Source organism: Callospermophilus lateralis, chromosome 6 (genome assembly GCF_048772815.1).
Source record: "Callospermophilus lateralis isolate mCalLat2 chromosome 6, mCalLat2.hap1, whole genome shotgun sequence".
Taxonomy (NCBI): domain Eukaryota; kingdom Metazoa; phylum Chordata; class Mammalia; order Rodentia; family Sciuridae; genus Callospermophilus; species Callospermophilus lateralis.
Window position 1 is genome coordinate 123,038,232 of NC_135310.1, and position 16,527 is coordinate 123,054,758.

The 16,527-nt window shown below is 44.3% G+C and overlaps 1 protein-coding gene and 1 non-coding gene across 2 annotated transcripts; one reads left to right on the forward strand and one right to left on the reverse strand.

The window, feature by feature from the left end:
• Positions 1-203: 203 nt before the first annotated feature.
• Msh5 (mutS homolog 5) lies at positions 204-16,255 on the reverse strand. Its single transcript, XM_076857760.1, has 25 exons — positions 16,178-16,255; positions 15,655-15,810; positions 15,156-15,279; positions 14,592-14,672; positions 14,382-14,444; positions 12,806-12,927; positions 12,566-12,675; positions 12,285-12,320; positions 11,744-11,826; positions 11,064-11,109; positions 6,907-7,045; positions 6,739-6,801; positions 4,903-5,031; positions 4,303-4,375; positions 3,887-3,996; positions 3,567-3,647; positions 2,997-3,084; positions 2,589-2,778; positions 2,347-2,473; positions 1,820-1,969; positions 1,413-1,490; positions 1,114-1,257; positions 793-930; positions 559-632; positions 204-330 (listed from the first exon to the last, which is right to left on the reverse strand). Exons 2-25 carry the CDS (start codon positions 15,796-15,798, stop codon positions 219-221), a joined length of 2,505 nt encoding a protein of 834 aa, XP_076713875.1. The 5' UTR covers positions 15,799-15,810; positions 16,178-16,255; the 3' UTR covers positions 204-218.
• On the forward strand, positions 4,043-4,118 carry Trnaa-agc (transfer RNA alanine (anticodon AGC)). The gene has a single exon. It is a non-coding gene; the product is annotated as a tRNA-Ala (tRNA).
• Positions 16,256-16,527: the final 272 nt, after the last annotated feature.

Consider the following 16,527-nt stretch of genomic DNA (forward strand, 5'->3'; position numbering starts at 1 on the left):
TCTGTGGAATTCTGCTTGGTGCTTTATCTCTGTCCTATTCTCCTGTTCTGTTTTGGATTGCCTAAGGAAACAATAACATTATCCAAAATAAACTTTATTCCTAACATGAAACAAAATTTCTACGGAAATTGAGAACTCTGGGTCTAAAGGAGATAAGAAAACCAAAAAGGCATTGCAGCCCCTGGGTCTCAGGTAGTTGGGGAGGACAGAGGAAGAACTCAGAGGATGGTGGTGGCAGCAGGCAACACTTCCTGACTCATGAAAATGTCCAAGTCCAGGCTGGGATCTTCCAAATCCAGTTTCAGAAACTTGTCCACTAATGTCTGGCAACTGAAATGGGGGAGAGAATGGTGAGATTTATGGAAGAACAGTTAACTGAGTCCTTGAACAGAGGGAAAAGGCTGTGGCACAAGAAACCCATGACCTTGAAGATTTAGGAGTTTGAGGAAGAAGGAATGAGTCCTTGAAGGGCACAGTACTGAAGTAAGGCTTCCGAGGCTCTGTGAAGGGGAGAGGAGCTGCAGGAGAAGGCATGAAGAGACCAGGCCAAACACTCACTTTTGCATTTGGTTCTCCTTTAACAACTCCTTCACAGGCTTGATAGGTTTTCCACTGCGGATCAAGTCTGAGACCTAGGGACAAGAAGGAAGGTGGAAGGGGTGGGGAAGAGGAAATTAGGATCAGAAATCCTGTGGGCCCAGGAACCCAGGTGTCCAAGAGGAATAGGAACCCAGGTGTCCAAGAGGAAGGGACCCCTGAGGCAGAGGTAGTTGGATGCATGGATCTCTTCACCTCTTTGCCACGAGCAATGAGTTTTTCAGGAAGCCCTGCCTGGGCAGCTGTGTGGGAGGCATAGCTGGCATTGGCAACTCCTCCGCAAACCTGATAGAAGAAGACAAGGTCGTTCCCATCCTCACAGGTCTCCATGGTCTTAAAGAGAATAAAAGGGGGAAGCACATATCATTAATCCTGGCTTCCTACCCTGAAACCCTTGGCCAGTCCCTGTGGGAACTAAGAAGGGGAGTACTGGAGCCCCCCACTCTAATGGAAGAGCCAGTCTCACTTCTGGGAAACACTCAAGGGAGCCCATAGGAACTATATTGATTTCCTCACCAAATACTGCACCAGGGGCCCTTGTGGCAACAGCTGTAGTTGAACAAGACTCAGAAAGTTGGTGGCCACAAAGATGTGGGGGCACATGGGTCCAAGCACCAGCCAGTGTCGGAGCACAGCAGCCAAAAGTGCAAGCCCATCCACCTGCAGAGGGAGGAGAGAGGATGTGAAACCCACCTTCCCCTCTGCTTGTGCCCTGGCCTTTCCCTCTCCCGTCCTTTCTTTCTTTTCTGCCCACACATCCCTATTTGTTCCCCTCCATTTCCCCTCCTTAGTTCCTCATCAGTTTCTCCCCTCACCGTGTTGGTTCCCTTTCCGAATTCATCAATAAGGACCAGAGATCGCTCAGTGGCATTATTCACTGCTTTCGCCACCTGCTGGACAGGAGGTGGACAAGGAAAGTTTCATTAGCATTTGAAGCCTATTATATACTAACCCTAGTCAGCCTGTGAAAGAGTTGTTTATATGTGTCCACCCTACTACACTACAAGTTCTGTCATGGTGAAATGCATGTTTAGTTCATCTTTTCATTGTCAAATGAGTCACACAAAGCAAAGGTTCAATAAATATTCATAGTGTTGTTTCTGACCTGGGTCCTCCCTGCCCCAAGTATTAAGGACATGCAACAGAAGGAATGCTTTCCTCAGATCAAATTCCTTCCCCATTATCCCTTTCCCTGATCCCACCTCCCTTTACTCCCTTTGACCTGGTTGAGGTCGATCATGAAGGTGGAGAGGCCAAGGGAGATGGATTCACAGCTATGAATTCGGGTGAAGATGGCATCTACTGCCCCAATTTCAGCCTCCTCTGCTGGTACAAAGCTGCCCACCAGGGCCATGAACGTGATCAAGCCTATCTGAATAGGGGAGGAGACAGGACGTGGAGCCTCGTAGTGTGGGCTGAATAAAAAGCAAGGCTCAACTGAAGGCATGAATGATAGATCAAAGAAAGATGGACAAATGTAATAGAAGAAAAAATGTATAGAACACACTGTCCAGAATCAGCAAAGAGGTATGGGGAGTAGGTAGAGGCATACTTGGGAATGGCATGTACCTAGGTAGAGGGGAGTGAAGGAAGGTTAGGCCATGGAAATATTCATTAGAATATAGCTGTTCCTTAGCTAGAAAATGAGAACATGGAAGTAGAAGAGCAGAGAACCTCAGTTAGTTGGCAGGTGGGGGTGAAAAAGATGTAGAAGATGCCCAAGGCCCAGGTTGTAGGGCTCCTTCTCACCTGTTTAAGGTATATGCTCTTTCCTGAGGAATTGGGTCCAGTGACGACTTTGACCCTGCCTTTGTCCCCACCACATTCTGCAGAATTGGGCACAAAGGTTCGGGCACATAGTTCCATCAGAGGATGTCTGTAGTGGGTGGAGAGGTACCTTACATGGTCCATGGATCCAGACAAATGAACCCTCCAGAAGATGAGGCCTTTGCACACCTTTTATCTATGCCTCCAACCCCCTCTCCTCTCACCTGCCATTATAGATTCGTACCCCATGGAGCTGGGGGGAATAATGGGGCCGTGAGTAGCCATAGTCCCGGGCAGCACTGGCAAGAGCCAGCAGGGCGTCCAGGCGGGAGGCAAGGTCCAATACTCGGGTCAAGACAGCTGCCCTCGCCAGCACCTGGCACTGCAGCTGGTACATCAATAAGGTCTCCTGGTCTGGGAGTGGGTGAGGAAGGGAGCCAGGAGTCACTTCTAGAGAAAGTAAAGGAGAGAGGCCCACAGAGAGTCCCGAAAGCAGGCATATAAATTCAGTCTGAGATTCCCAGAGACATTCAGAGAGGAATATGTAGAGTCAGAGTGAAAGAGAGGCTAAGAGCAGAAAGAAAAGGGCCTATTGGAAGCATTACGAAACTCCAGCTTCTTGGTTTCCTCACCCCGGATCTCACAGTGCAGGTCCCCAAGCAATGCATCCAGCTCCTTGGTTCGAGCACTGCGATAGTGCAGCTTCTCCTCTGAGAGAAACTGGGTACAAGGGTTAGAGCTGTGAGCTGGGCATCTCTTGGTCCTCCTCTCCTCTCCCACTTTTCTAGCTGTACCTACAGTGTTCTGACTTCTCTCTCCTTCATCTCATAACTGGTAGAGCTCAAAGTAAAACTACAAAGAAGAAGCCAGGCACAATGGAGCACACATTGCTATAATCCTAGCAATTTTGGAGGCTGAGGCAGGAGTATTACAAATTTGAAGCCAGCCTGGGGAACTTACTGAGACCCTGTCTCAAACCAGAAAATAAAAAGGGGTAGGGATATAGCTCAATGGTATAGTATCCCTGGGTCCAACCCCCAAACCCCTGTACCAAAAAGAAAGGAAGGCAGGCAGGCAGGCAAAAACAAAAAAACAAAAACACCACTACAGAGGAGAAATCTCATATTGGGCTGTGCTGATGGGGCAAAGCCCTCACCCAGCTGCTGCATTTTACACCTCCTACAGAAGTTAAGGGATCTTACCATGAAATCCAGTCCCTCAATTTCAAAGTCACCAGCCTCTACCATAGAAGGAAGGCGGGGAATAGAAAGAAGGAAGCCAATCTGGGGAGAATAAAGGACACAGAGCAGGAAATGACCTACTGGACACCTTCTCTGCCTAAAGGAAGCCCCAAAACCCATGAAGGTATACCTCATGCCTCCCTTAGGAGGCTAAAGTCACCAAAAGGCTCATGATCTTCAGACTCCTCCCTCCAAGATTTCTTACCTACCAATATGTCTTTCATAAACCTAATATTTCCTCTAAAAGACCCCTAGAGGCTACAGCCACCTCCTTCCCTCACCAGAGGGATGTAGATGACACTGCATGATGGAATACGGGAGTCCAGATTCTCCAGCTCCTTCCGAGCAACTTCAGTGAGGAAACTGGGAAGACCCATCAGCCTTCGTTTTTCTAGGAGGGTGGAAGGCATGTAGATATTAAAAGTAAGGTCCCTGGGGCTGGGGTTGTGGCTCAGCGGTAGAGCGCTTGCCTAGCACGCAGGAGGCCCTGGGTTCGATCCTCAGCACCACGTAAATATAAGTAAATAAAATAAAGATATTGTGTCCAACTACAACTAAAAAATAAATATTAAAAAAAAAAAAGTAAGGTCTCTGATCTGGCTGCTAGTTGTAGTGACCGTCTGTTGAGAATGATACCCCACTGATGGGCAGGCTTTATTTGGGGGCTAACAGGCCCATTCCCACACCCAACACTCACTCTCATCAATTTCAGGGTCTACATTGGGGAGAACTGTGAAACGGTTTTCAGCAAGACTGCCCTCAAAGTCCACCTGTGAAAACAGATAAGGAGCTGTTTCTTATCACCTAGCACCATCTCTGTCCTGCTCTCCTTGGGCCCAATTCCTCCTATAATCCTATCTTAACCCTAACTCTCCAGACACTTTTCCTGATGTTCTGCCGCCTCCTCTGACCATCCAATTATTTATTTATTTATTTATTTATTTTTTGTGGTGGTGATGATGGTATTGAAGATTGAGCCCAGAGCCTTGCACACTAAGCTACTTCTCTAGCCACCATTTTTTAAAATTTTATTTTGAGAGAAGGTCTCCCAGGCTGGCCTTGAATTTGTGATCCTTCTGCCTCATCCTCCCTAAATAGTGGGATTACAGGCCTGTGTCACCACTCCAAGCTCGCTATCCATCAGTCACCCAACACAATTCTTCAGTCACCCAACTGACCTCAACATCTCCCATGCTTCCCCATATGCCACACTATATTCCCTAGACCCCACTCCTTTTCCATTTTCCAGCCCCATTCCTCTTCCCTCTCTCAATATGCCCTCTTTCCTTCCACTCACCACTTTGCCAATGAGGCTGGCAATGTGATGCAGGTCGTCAGAGAATTCTTGGGCAATGTCCCGAAAAAGCTGAATGGACTGGGGCAGGGAGCGGCAAGCATCCCTTAGTCCCAAGGCACTGTACACGGTCTGAGGAGAAATGCAGCAAGGAAGGTGACCCCCACCCAGGTTGGGCTAAGGGAAGGGGACAGTGACAGACTGAAAAGAACGGAGAACAATAAGAAGCTGAGTGTGGTGTGTACACCTGTAATGCCAAAGGAACAGGAGACTGAGGCAGAAAGATTGCAGGTTGGACGCCAGCCTCAGCAACTTAGCAAGGCTGTAAGCAACCTAGTTAGACCCTGTCTCAAAATTAAAATAAAAGGAGCTGGGGATATGGCTCAGTGATTAAGCACCCTTGGGTTCAATTGTTGGTACCAAAAACAAAGAAACCAAAGACAAAAAGGAAAAAATACAAAGTGAAGATCTTAAAGACAAAAACAAATGGAGAGGAGATGGCAACTATAAAACTGTGCCAGGCACTGTACTAAACACTGAGGCCACACAGACAAAAGATAAATGACCCCTGACCCAAATGAGTTCACATTCTACGTAGCCAGGTACAAATGGTGCACGCCTGTAACCACAGCTATTTGGGACTGTAACCACAGCTATTTGGGAGGCTGAGGCAGAAGGACTGCAAGTTTGAGGCCAGCCTGGGCAATTTAGGGAGATCCTGTTTCAAAATTTAAAAATACAGGCTGCCAGGGCTGGAGTTGTGGCTCAATGGTAGAGTGCCCACCTAGCATGTGGGAGGCACTGGATTTGATCCTCAGCACCACATAAAAATAAATAGTTATAAAAAAATTCATCTTAAAAAAATATAGGCTGGTATGTAGCCCAGGAGTAGAGCACTTGCTAAGCATGAGCAGCCCTAGCTTCAATTACCAGTACCACACACAATAATAACAATTCTTTTTAGTAACGACACTGAAATATGTATGAATAAAATTAAATAGTGGCTGGAATTCAGAATAATCTAAAAAGGGAAAAGTAGGAAGAGAGATAGATGAAACAACATTAGCAGGAGTGAATGTGTGTTGAAATTGCATAAGATTAATAATATTATTCTCTCTAAATATTTTTTAAATATTTATTTTTTTAGTTATAGTTAGACACAATATCTTTATTTTATTTATTTTTATGTGGTGCTGAGGCTTGAACCCAGGGTCTTGAATGTGCTAGGTTAGCACTCTACCATTGAGCCACAACCTCAGCCCTCTAAATATTTTTTACATTTTCCACAATACATAATTTTTAAAAAGTGATGGGCCAGGCATGGTAGCACATGCCTGTAATCCCAGTCTCTCGGGAGGTGGAGGCAGGAGGATCTTGAGTTCAGAGCCAGCCTCAGCAAAAATGAGATGCTAAGCAACTCAGTGAGACCCTGTCTCTAAATAAAATATAAAACAGGGCTGCGAATGTGACTCAGGGGCCAAGTGCCCCTGAGTTCAATCCCTGATGCCAAAAAAACAGTGATGGAATAAAGTTGGACAAGGTGATTAGAGTTAATTAAAAGAGTCTGGAACATAGGCCAAGAGGCTTAACTTGGATGTCTGGGGTTCAAGAAGGGAAGCCTTGCCAGGCACGATGACACACGCCTGTAATCCAATGGCTCAAGAGGCTGAAGCAGGAGGATCTTGATTATAAAGCCAGCCTCAGCAAAGCAAGGTGCTAAGCAACTCATGAGAACTTGTCCTAAATACGAAAAAGGGCTGAGGTTGTGACTCAGGGGTCAAGTGCCCTTAGTTCAATCCCTGGTACCCACCCTGCCTTACCAAAAAAGGGAAACCTTACCTTGTACAGAACCTGCCAGTCACTGACCTTGGTGTGGGACAACTTCATGCGTTTCAGAATCAGCTACAGTCAGACAAAGGGAAAATCACCATTTTCTCTCTCCCACCTGAATGCCCCTCAAGAAGCTAATGTCCTTCCCGACTTCCCAGCCCTGAACCCTGGGCTTACAGGCACATTCTTGATGTGACTCATAAGCCGATGCAACATCTGAGCCATGTCCAGATTCTGGGGCAGCAAAAAAAACTGAATGACATCCAAACGGGAATTGAGTTCTCCCAGGTCCTGAGTTGGGCGTGTGAACCAGAGCCTGGAAAGGAGGGTTTGGGAGGGAAGACTAGAAATTACATCTGTTTCATTACGGTCTTGATCACAATTTGTCAAAATATGTTTGGAAATCCCTGGGGATTGTCAATGTGTATGGGTGACATGCTCTGGAAACGTACTGGCAAGTGCAATGTCCTATCTATGCGGGTGTGTTTATGTATGTCAACTGACAACTGCAAGATGTTTGAGTATGTCTGTACATCATGGTTTGATGGATAAGACCATGTGTCATTCCATGTGGATATGTGATGGAGCTTGTCAATATTTTAGAGGGAGAGCAGTGTGCTGAGGCATTTGTGTGCCAACACTGTAGCTCTGTGACTAAGGAGAGGGTGAGTCAGTACGAGTTTGCATGTCTGTATTTAGCTGTGAAAGTATCTTTGGGTAATAGCACAGACATTTGTCTTTTCTTGTTCTTCCTGTGAAAATATGTAACTGTCCCATGTGGAATGATGAGCCTGCAATTCATAATAATGGACATCTCTACAAAGAAGAGAGGACTGATGGAGAGAGGAACATTTAAGAGGCTTTAAGAATAAGTTTTATTCTTATTTTCCCTCTTTTTTTTTTTTCCCAGTGCTGGGGACTGAATCCAGAGTCTTGCACCCATTAGGCAAATGCTCTACCACTAAGCTACAGAGACAACCCAAGAGTGTCTTAAATTGGCTGGTGGAAATACAGAGGTTTATATTATTATTTGCATTTTTGCATATTAGAAGTATATCCTAATAAGTAAAAATAGTATATAGAAATAAACGTTTCCTTTGTTTATTGAATTCTGGGAATCCCTATCTCCCTATGGCTATGAAGAGAAAGGACTAGAGCCCATGGATTCATTTCTACATTAGAGCAAACTTTTAAGAATTTTATCTAAAAGCCACCATGCAGAGACATTGGAGCCTGTTGATACGTATTTCACATTACAGTCTATAACTGATTACCCTGGTCAGAACAGCTCAAATTAGAATGAAACGGAAAACCCAATTGGATTCAAGGGTGGATTTTAGGCACTTCCACTCTGATCTACAGTGGGCTTCAACCACAGCAGTTGAATACCCACTCCACCCTCTGTGGAGAGGACATGAGCCTCACTGAGCAGACTCTCTTATATAACATGTAGATATCTCTAACTCATCTTCTACTGTGCCACGGAGACCTTAGCCAAGCCAATTCCCTAATTTTACACCTGAGGAAATGAGGCCCTTGATGGGTAAGTAAGTTGTCTAAGGTCATCCTGATAATGAGAAGTACATCTGAGTCTCAAACTCAGGTCTCCAGACTGCCAGAACAGTGCTCTTTAGAGCACAATGTGACAGTTACCTTCTCAGCACCCTGTTCAGGTTTAATTCATGACTCAGGCTGATTCCATAACCTGTGTATCCCCTCTGGGAAATCTGCACTCCTTCCCCATCTTTAATCCTGTTCTCTTCTCCACTGGGAATTTCTTCCATCCCTGGTTGAGATTAGAGATCTATACTTGAAGCACTGGAGATGGGTAATTAAACTACTCCACCAATTACTTGGAGATGACCCCAGAGATTATTCTAAATTAAACTCCAGAAGGTATACACTGCAGCAGGGCGAGGCAATGTATACACCTGTAGGCTAGGAAGGGTTTCTACTCTTGAGTTTTTAGAGATGATTTGACTGGTATGTTTGATTTGTGTGTCATGTTCATTCACTCAGTGCTACTACCAACAAGGCCATGGGTTAGGCACTGAGGTAACAGGAATGACCACTAGATAAAAGTTCACAGCTATGGAGGCAAGCAGGCTCACTAACTGCTAATTCTAACTTTATATGTCAGTGCAATTGAAAAACAAGCACCGTGTAATCACATGGAAGGTACATGTTTATTTATTTACAGGTACTTATGAAAGCTTTACCAACAAGGTTTGCCTCTTTAAGAGGATATAAGATTTTGACAAAGGGAGAATAGATGAAAGATTTTCCCAAATGAAAAGCATAAACACAAGCATGATGTGTTTCCATAATAGCAAGTATCCCTAAATAACTAAAATGCACAGTGGATCCAGTAGGAAAGGACTTAGAAGTTTGGGAAGGTAAGTGCAAATTAAAATTGGGTTGAATGGAAGACAGCCTGAACATCATACTGCAGCATCACACTGCTAATTTCTCTTTTTTGTTGTTGTTGTAATTGGATAAAATACCTTTATTTTATTTATTTATTTTTATGTGGTGCTGAGGATCATACTCAGCATCTTGCAATGTGCTAGGCAAGCGCTCTACCACTGAGCCACAACCCCAGCCCCATACTGCTAATCTTAAAAAAAAAAAAAAAAAAAATGTTGTAGTTACAGATGGAAAGCATACTTTTATTTTATTTTATGTGTGCTGAGGATTGAACCCAGTGCCTCACACGTGTTAGCAAGTGCTCTGCTACTGAGCTACAGCCCCAGCCCATACTGCTAATCTGTAATGCCAGGCAAGAGGGCAAATACCTGTCATCCCAGCGGCTTGTGAGGCTGAGGCAGGAGGACTGTGAGTTCAAAGCCAGCCTCAGCAAAAGTAAGACACTAAGCAACTCAGTGGGACCCTTCCTCTAAATAAAATACAAAATAGGGCTGGGGATATGGCTCATTGGTCGAGTGCAAAAAAAGCTCATCTTCATCCTGAAGGTAATATTATGGACAGCTTCCTGTTATTTTGTTTCTACTTCAAAGTTTAAAAGAAAGTAGAATGACACAATCAGATCTCTGTGTTGGTATGTCAAGTATTTTAGAATGAAGAATTGGAAAAAGAAGAGATAAGAGGCAGAGAGACCAATCTGGAGGTAAATGCAAAGTTCCAGGTAAGAAATTATTATCGCTACAATTGGAGCAGTGGAAAGACCAATAAAGGATGGCTAAGAGAGACATTTCAGGATAGAATCAATAGACATTAGTGAATAATTGAATATGGGGGTGAGGGAGAGAAGCATCTATCCGAAGTCCATAGTTTGAGAAGCTGTACTGCCAGCAATGCCATTAACCAGAAAAGGCTGCAAGAACAGCAGTTTTTGTGGACATTAGTTTTGGATGTCCCGAGTTTGAGGTGCTTGAGGAAACTATGGATGGCATTAGTATATAATTAGAATTACACATGTGGAGTTCACATTAGGGACCTAAATTTAGGAATCATCACAGAATAACTCAAGTTTTGATTTTTTTTCTTTTTTTGTGGTGCCAGGAACGAAACCCAAGGCCTCACACATGCTAGACAAGTGCTCTATCATTGACTCATTCTCAGCCCTTGAAGTATGTTTGTTTTTTTACGGGGGAGTAGGTACCAGGGATTGAATTCAGGGGTACTCAGCCACTGAGTCACTTCCCCAGCCCTATTTTGTATTTTATTTAGAGACCAAGTCTCACTGAGTTGCTTAGAGCCTTGCTGTTGCTGAGGCTGGTTTTGAACTCTCGATCCTCTTGTCTCAGCCTCCTAAACTACTGGTATTACAGGCATGCACCACCGCGCCCAGCTTGAAATGTTTTTTATTTTTTAAAAATTTTTTAGTTGTAGACAGTTACAATACCTTTATTTTATTTATTTGTTTTAAAATTTTTATTTAAAAATTTTTTTATGTGGTGCTGAGGCTCAAACCCAGTCCCTTACACATGCAAGGCAGACACTCTACCAACTGAGCTACAACCCCAGCCCTTGAAATATGTTTTTTATAATTAAAGATATTACCAGTGTTACATGAGTGTTTTGTGACTTTTGTAATGTTTCTGCTGCTTGTATATGTGCATGTCTGTATATCATCAACGGGTGTATCTTTTCTGAAAACAAAAAATGAGGGTAATACTAGCTACTACATGGGATTATTGTAAGAATTAATTACATGCATTTAGCCAGAGTTCAGAACAGTGTAGTTGTTTTATTATTACTGGTAGATGGAGTGGTATGTGTGAGTCTGTAGACTGCTATTAATAGGACTCAGTATGTAGTATGTACATGAGACCCATGCGTTAGTGTGTAGCATGTGTCTGAGATCCACTCACCTGAGTAGTTTCTCTCCCCACTTACAGCGGCATCTGTTGAGGATTCCTGTAGGGAGTATGGGCAGGGAATGAGCTTGTTACAAGGTAGGCTGGTCTGGGGACCCAGACATAGGATTCATTCCATGGAGACTGGGGAAGGGAAGGACACTTATGGCAACACTCAGTCAGAAAAATACAGGAAGCAGGCATAAGTAACATTCACAAAGAGCCCAACACACATATGTAACAATTAGACACAACTCATTGAGAGATGCAGATGCTTGGGGCCACATTTGTAATATACCTTACATCCAAAAGGCTATATAGACTATTAATCAAACATAGGCAGTTATGGAAGTTATACAACTCAATAGTTTGAGAAGCTGTCCTGCAAGCATAGGCCCCGTACATAAGCCCTCCCAAAATTCCTAGCAGGTATCCAGCTATATAAACATTCACACAGACCAGGGGAATGAACATAGTACTGGTAAAATCACAACTATATGCAAATACTATACAGTTAGAGTATGGAGAGATGCTTAACCTCAGAGCAGGTACAAAGATGATAATAAAGCTGAACTGGCTTAGAAGAGACAGCTGGCAATGGGAGTAAAGTGGGAAAGAGGGGATAGGACACACTCTAGTCAACAGCTTTTATCACAGGTTTTTGTAGTGTGGGGTTAGGGATGGGACACACCTACCAAAAAGGCTAAGCCCCTCCTTCAGTCCACTGGCCACTTTGTATACTGAGGGGTGAGCCTCACTCTTAAAAATCTGTAGAACACTATCAGAGAGAAATGAAAGATTTTGGGGTTACTTGATTTTTGAAGACTGAGAAAACAGAATGGGGACTAGAAACATCCTTCTAAAATCAAGTCTTGATGTAAGGTTTATCTCTCACTCTTCTATGCTTTAGTTTCTCCATTTAGAAAAGAAAAGTGGCAGGCCAGGGGTATAGTTCAGTGGTACAGCACTTGCCTAGCACACCAGGCCCTGGGTTTGATCTTCAGCACCCCCCCAAAAAAAAAAAAAAAAAAAAAAAAAAAAAAGACACAAAAACAAAGTGATACCTTTGTGCTTTTCTTCCTTTCTTCCCTTTACCCCCGCCCCTTTCCTTTCCTTCAGGGAAAGATATCTTAATAGCCCCAGGATTAGGGAAATTAGAACCTCATTAGGATTATTAGAGCATTAACCTTAATCCTTCTATCCCCTAGAGATGGCAGCCTGCCTCCACCTCCTCACCTGTAAGTGTCTTGATCTATGCTCACAAGATGGGTCCTGAGGACAGAAAGCAAACAGAAGGGAAGACGACTGGGGTATAAAAGGTCTGAGTTCATTACAACCTCCACCCATTTGGCTCTCCTCTCTGAATAGTGCCCTGATCCTCTCAGAGCTCCATAGCCCCTCGGGTTCTCCTGTTCAAATGCACTTCACTCACTGGGTCACTGTCCCCTACCCCTGGCTTACTTTTTAAGCCTCCAAATCCCACTTTACTTTGATTGAGGTTAAGCCAAATCACCTACAACACAAATTTCTTAAAGCCCAGGATGGGGATGTTGACATTATAGTCTTCCAGTTCAACTCCAATTCTTCTTCGACCCAGGAACTTGAGCAGTCCTCCAAGTGCCCGGACCTGGGAGGGAATCAGCAGTGGAGTTGGGGGACACAATAACGTCCTGGAAGGTGGTCAACACTAGGGAAAACTATTATTTTCCACAGATAGGCCAGTATAATACAGAACCCAACCCCAGGACCCAACATACCGTGAGAAGGCAGTCAAAGGGAATAATGGAGGAGAGGAAAAGGATTTTTTCAGTGGCAGTCATGGACTCTGGGACAAAGGAGTAGTTTCCAGAAAGGAGACGTTGTTTGCTTATCTCCAGACCTATTTTGGGGCAGTAGGGGAGGGAAAGATTTCATAGCTAAATTTTTCACCCCACCTTTTTTTTTTTTTTTTGATAGGAGGGATTAAACCAAGGGGCACTTTACCACTGAGCCATATGCCCAACCCTTTTTACTTTTTATTTTGAGACAGGATCTTAATAAGTTGCTTAGAGCCTCTCTAAATTGCTGAGGCTGGCCTTGAACTTATGATCCTCATGCCTCAGCATCCCAAATTGCTGGGATTACAGGCATGTGTCATTATGTCCAGCTTTTTTCACCCCATTTTAAGAATATGGACAATAGAAGCAAGAAAGATGATGTGACTTGCCCAAGCTCACCTAGGTAATTAATGGAAAGCTGAAGCAAGAACCAAAATTTTAGCCGGGCATGGTAGTGCACACCTGTAATCCCAGCAACTAGGGAGGCTGAGGCAGGATGATCTCAAGTTCAAAGCCAGCCTCAGCAATTTAGTGAGGCCCTAAGCAACTCAGTGAGACCATGTCTCTAAATAAAATACCAAAAAAGGGCTGGGGATGTGGCTCAGTGATTAAGCACCCTGGAAATCAATCCCTGGTACAAAAAAAAAAAAAAGAGCCAGGTGTGGTGGTGCACACCTGTAATCCTAGCAACTAGGAAAACTGAGGCAGAAGAATTGAGAGTTCAAAGCTAGCCTCAGCAACTCAGTGAGGCCATAAGTAACTCAATGAGACCCTGTCTCTAAATAAAATACAAAAAAGGGCTGGGGATGTGGCTCAGTGGTTAAGCACTACTGAATTCATTCCCTAGAAAGACAAAGAAAAAAATATTTTCAGATTCTTAGTCTAATACTCCTTTTCTTACATATATAAAGCAAATATGTTTGAGAGCACAACCTGAGAAAGATTAATGACTTAGGAGAGAAAGCTATCTATCTGGAATTGGAGATTTGGTTTAAAAGATAATGCTGAGTACTGGGACTGCGGCTCATTGGTAGCACACTTGCCCGGCATGTATGAGACACTGGGTTCGATTCTCAGCACCATATAAAAATAAATAAAATAAAGGTCTATCAACAACTAAAAAAAAAAAAAAAGATGATTATATTGATAGAGGAATTAATGTTACTGCCTTAACATCAAATTAGAATAGAACAGAACATTCTCTATTTTGTAAACCTGGGAATGTTACGGAAATGTCTTATGAATCATCAGAGCCACTGAGTGCCTTTTAACTTTTTTTTTTTTAAGCAATAAATCACTCTTGTAAGCAGTACATCTGAGGGGAGGTCTCTGATGATAGGGTGGAATTAGGAGAAAGGAAAGCAGAAGGAAAGGTGACTGGGGTATAAAATGTCTGAGTTCATTCCAACCTCCACCCACTTGGCTCACCAATCTCAATACTATCTCAATCATCCCCCTAGAGCTCCATAGCCCTGACACTGGGATGGGTTATTGGCAAAGCAAAAGAAGGAGATACCAAAATCCACACTTGGCAAAAGTATGATTTCAGGTCTCTTTGGCTCTCTGTGCTCCTGGGAGGCTGTGGGGGAGGCAAAGACAAAGCCATCATTCTGTACATTTTAGTTCTTTTACCTCTGTCCCACTCTCTCTAGCCCAATTCTAGCTTCCTGCAACATTACATATCTTAATCCTTTACTATTATCCCATTTCCCAACCCACTCCTTACCAAGCTTCCCTAGAAAACAAGTCATATTCTCATCCTGTTTGGCACTGGTAACAACAGACCGGGGATTGATTTCATCCACAACTTAGAAAGAGAACAAAGAATAAATGAGATTAAGGATCTTTATCCTTTGACTAAAAGGGAAACTGTAGCTCTCTTCTTGCCCCTTGTTCCCTCTCAAGAATTTATTTATTTTTTCCCTCTAAAAGGAGGAGGTGCTCCACATATCAGGAATAGAGGTAAAAGGAATGAGACTTAGAAAGATAGTGACCATCAGGATGGTGGGAGAAGAGAGATGCCCTGGAAATTGTCAATAGACTATAAATCCCTAGAAGACAAAAAAAAAAAAAAAAATAAAATAAAATAACTGATTTGACCAGTTCTTGATACATTATAAACAATTAATAAATATTTTTAAAATAATGGAAATGGATTCCTAAAACCAACAGAAGGGGCCTCTGGTTGTCAACTAGGAAATTGATTTTCAGGTAAGTGAAATTGATTTTCAGGTAAGTGAAACATATTTCCAATCCCAGAGAGAAGAGGGATTCATTGATCTGCCCCCACCTCTTTGAAGAAGCTTGAGGCTCTCATGGTCTGGGGCATCTGGCATGAAGTGAACAATGGAGTCACTAGTGTCATAGTAGGCAATGCCCAGGTATCCTGAATTCCATAACACACACAGATGGATCTGTCCCACAAGGAAGAAAGAAAATCAATATGTGAACCACTGTAAGTGTAGGGTTTTGCCATCAGGGATTGAACAGAGGCAATCCACTACTGAGCTACATCTCAGCCCCTTTTATTTCGAGACAGGGTCTTGAAAAATTACCCAGGCTGGCCTCAAAATGAATTTGCAATCCTCCTGCTTTAGCCTCCCCAATCGCTGGGATTACAGGCAAACTGCATCCACCAAGCCTGTTAATAATTTTATCAAATCTCTTGGGAGAGACAGAATCCCACTGGAACCAGAGGCTCATGAAGGAGACTTGCCCAGTCCTCCCAACCCCTTTTATTCTAATAGCCAGTTTTTTCTTATCAACTCCCGGTTGGCTCTCTAGAACACCTCGGCTGGTCCTTCCTCCTCCTCATCTTCCTCTTCGTTGGCTTCCGTGGGGCCCGGTGCTGGGACCAAGTTGAGGAACCTGGCCGAGGCCGCCCCAGGTCCCAGTCCCTGAGGTGTCCTGCCTGGGGTTGCTTGGAAGGTCATGGGCTTGGAACTCTGCGGATATAGGAAAGTGAGGGCGGTTCAGAAGTGCCATTCTAGCTAAGGTGGTGCGTGGAAAGACAAACCCACTGGGGACATAGTGGCGTAAAAAGCTGGGTTGCAAGATATGGGGGCATTCTGAGGGCGACTGCTCATCTATTTCACTAAAGAACAGACTAGGAAACTCCACGCGCACCACCCTCATTTCTGTCACAAGGAGATTGTACTTTGGAAGGAGAAGGGTTGAGGGCCCTGTGGGGCAAATTGTACATGTCTAACTTCTGCTTCTGCCAACCACGCCCAATGATCACAGCCTATTGCTCTCAAGTCTCCAACCCACCACTGGCACCAACTCGCGACATTTTCCCGCCTTTTCCGTCACCTCAGTCGCTACACGCGAGAAACAGCCCCAACCACCACCAACAACAGCAAGCCTGCAGGAGGGGCTCGTCGGCGCGTGGGCGGGATGCGCGCGCACTCGCACCACCCCCGTGGCGGCTTATTGGTCGGAGGATCCTGGACCGCCCAGAGATCCAACCAGGCGTGAAGGTGGAGTAGACCGCAGGCGCAGAAGAATCTGGGTGTTCATTGGACTATTCGCATTTGGGGCGGTGCTAGAACGTTCAAACTTCCCGCCCTCTATCGTTGCTTAGCAGCGGGCCTCTGACCCGAACAATTTCTGGGTTTTGATTGACGCGGGGTGGAGTCCCAGAGCCTGGATGGGGTCTGGGG

Excerpts from the sequence above, each read along its gene's own strand:
- Msh5 (XM_076857760.1), bottom strand. The coding sequence starts at position 15,798 with ATGACCTTCCAAGCAACCCCAGGCAGGACACCTCAGGGACTGGGACCT. Across the intron at positions 1,970-2,346 it reads AGAGCATATACCTTAAACAG|ATAGGCTTGATCACGTTCAT; the intron begins GTGAGAAGGAGC and ends TCCCCTATTCAG. Across the intron at positions 331-558 it reads AAGGAGAACCAAATGCAAAA|TTGCCAGACATTAGTGGACA; the intron begins GTGAGTGTTTGG and ends CCCCCATTTCAG.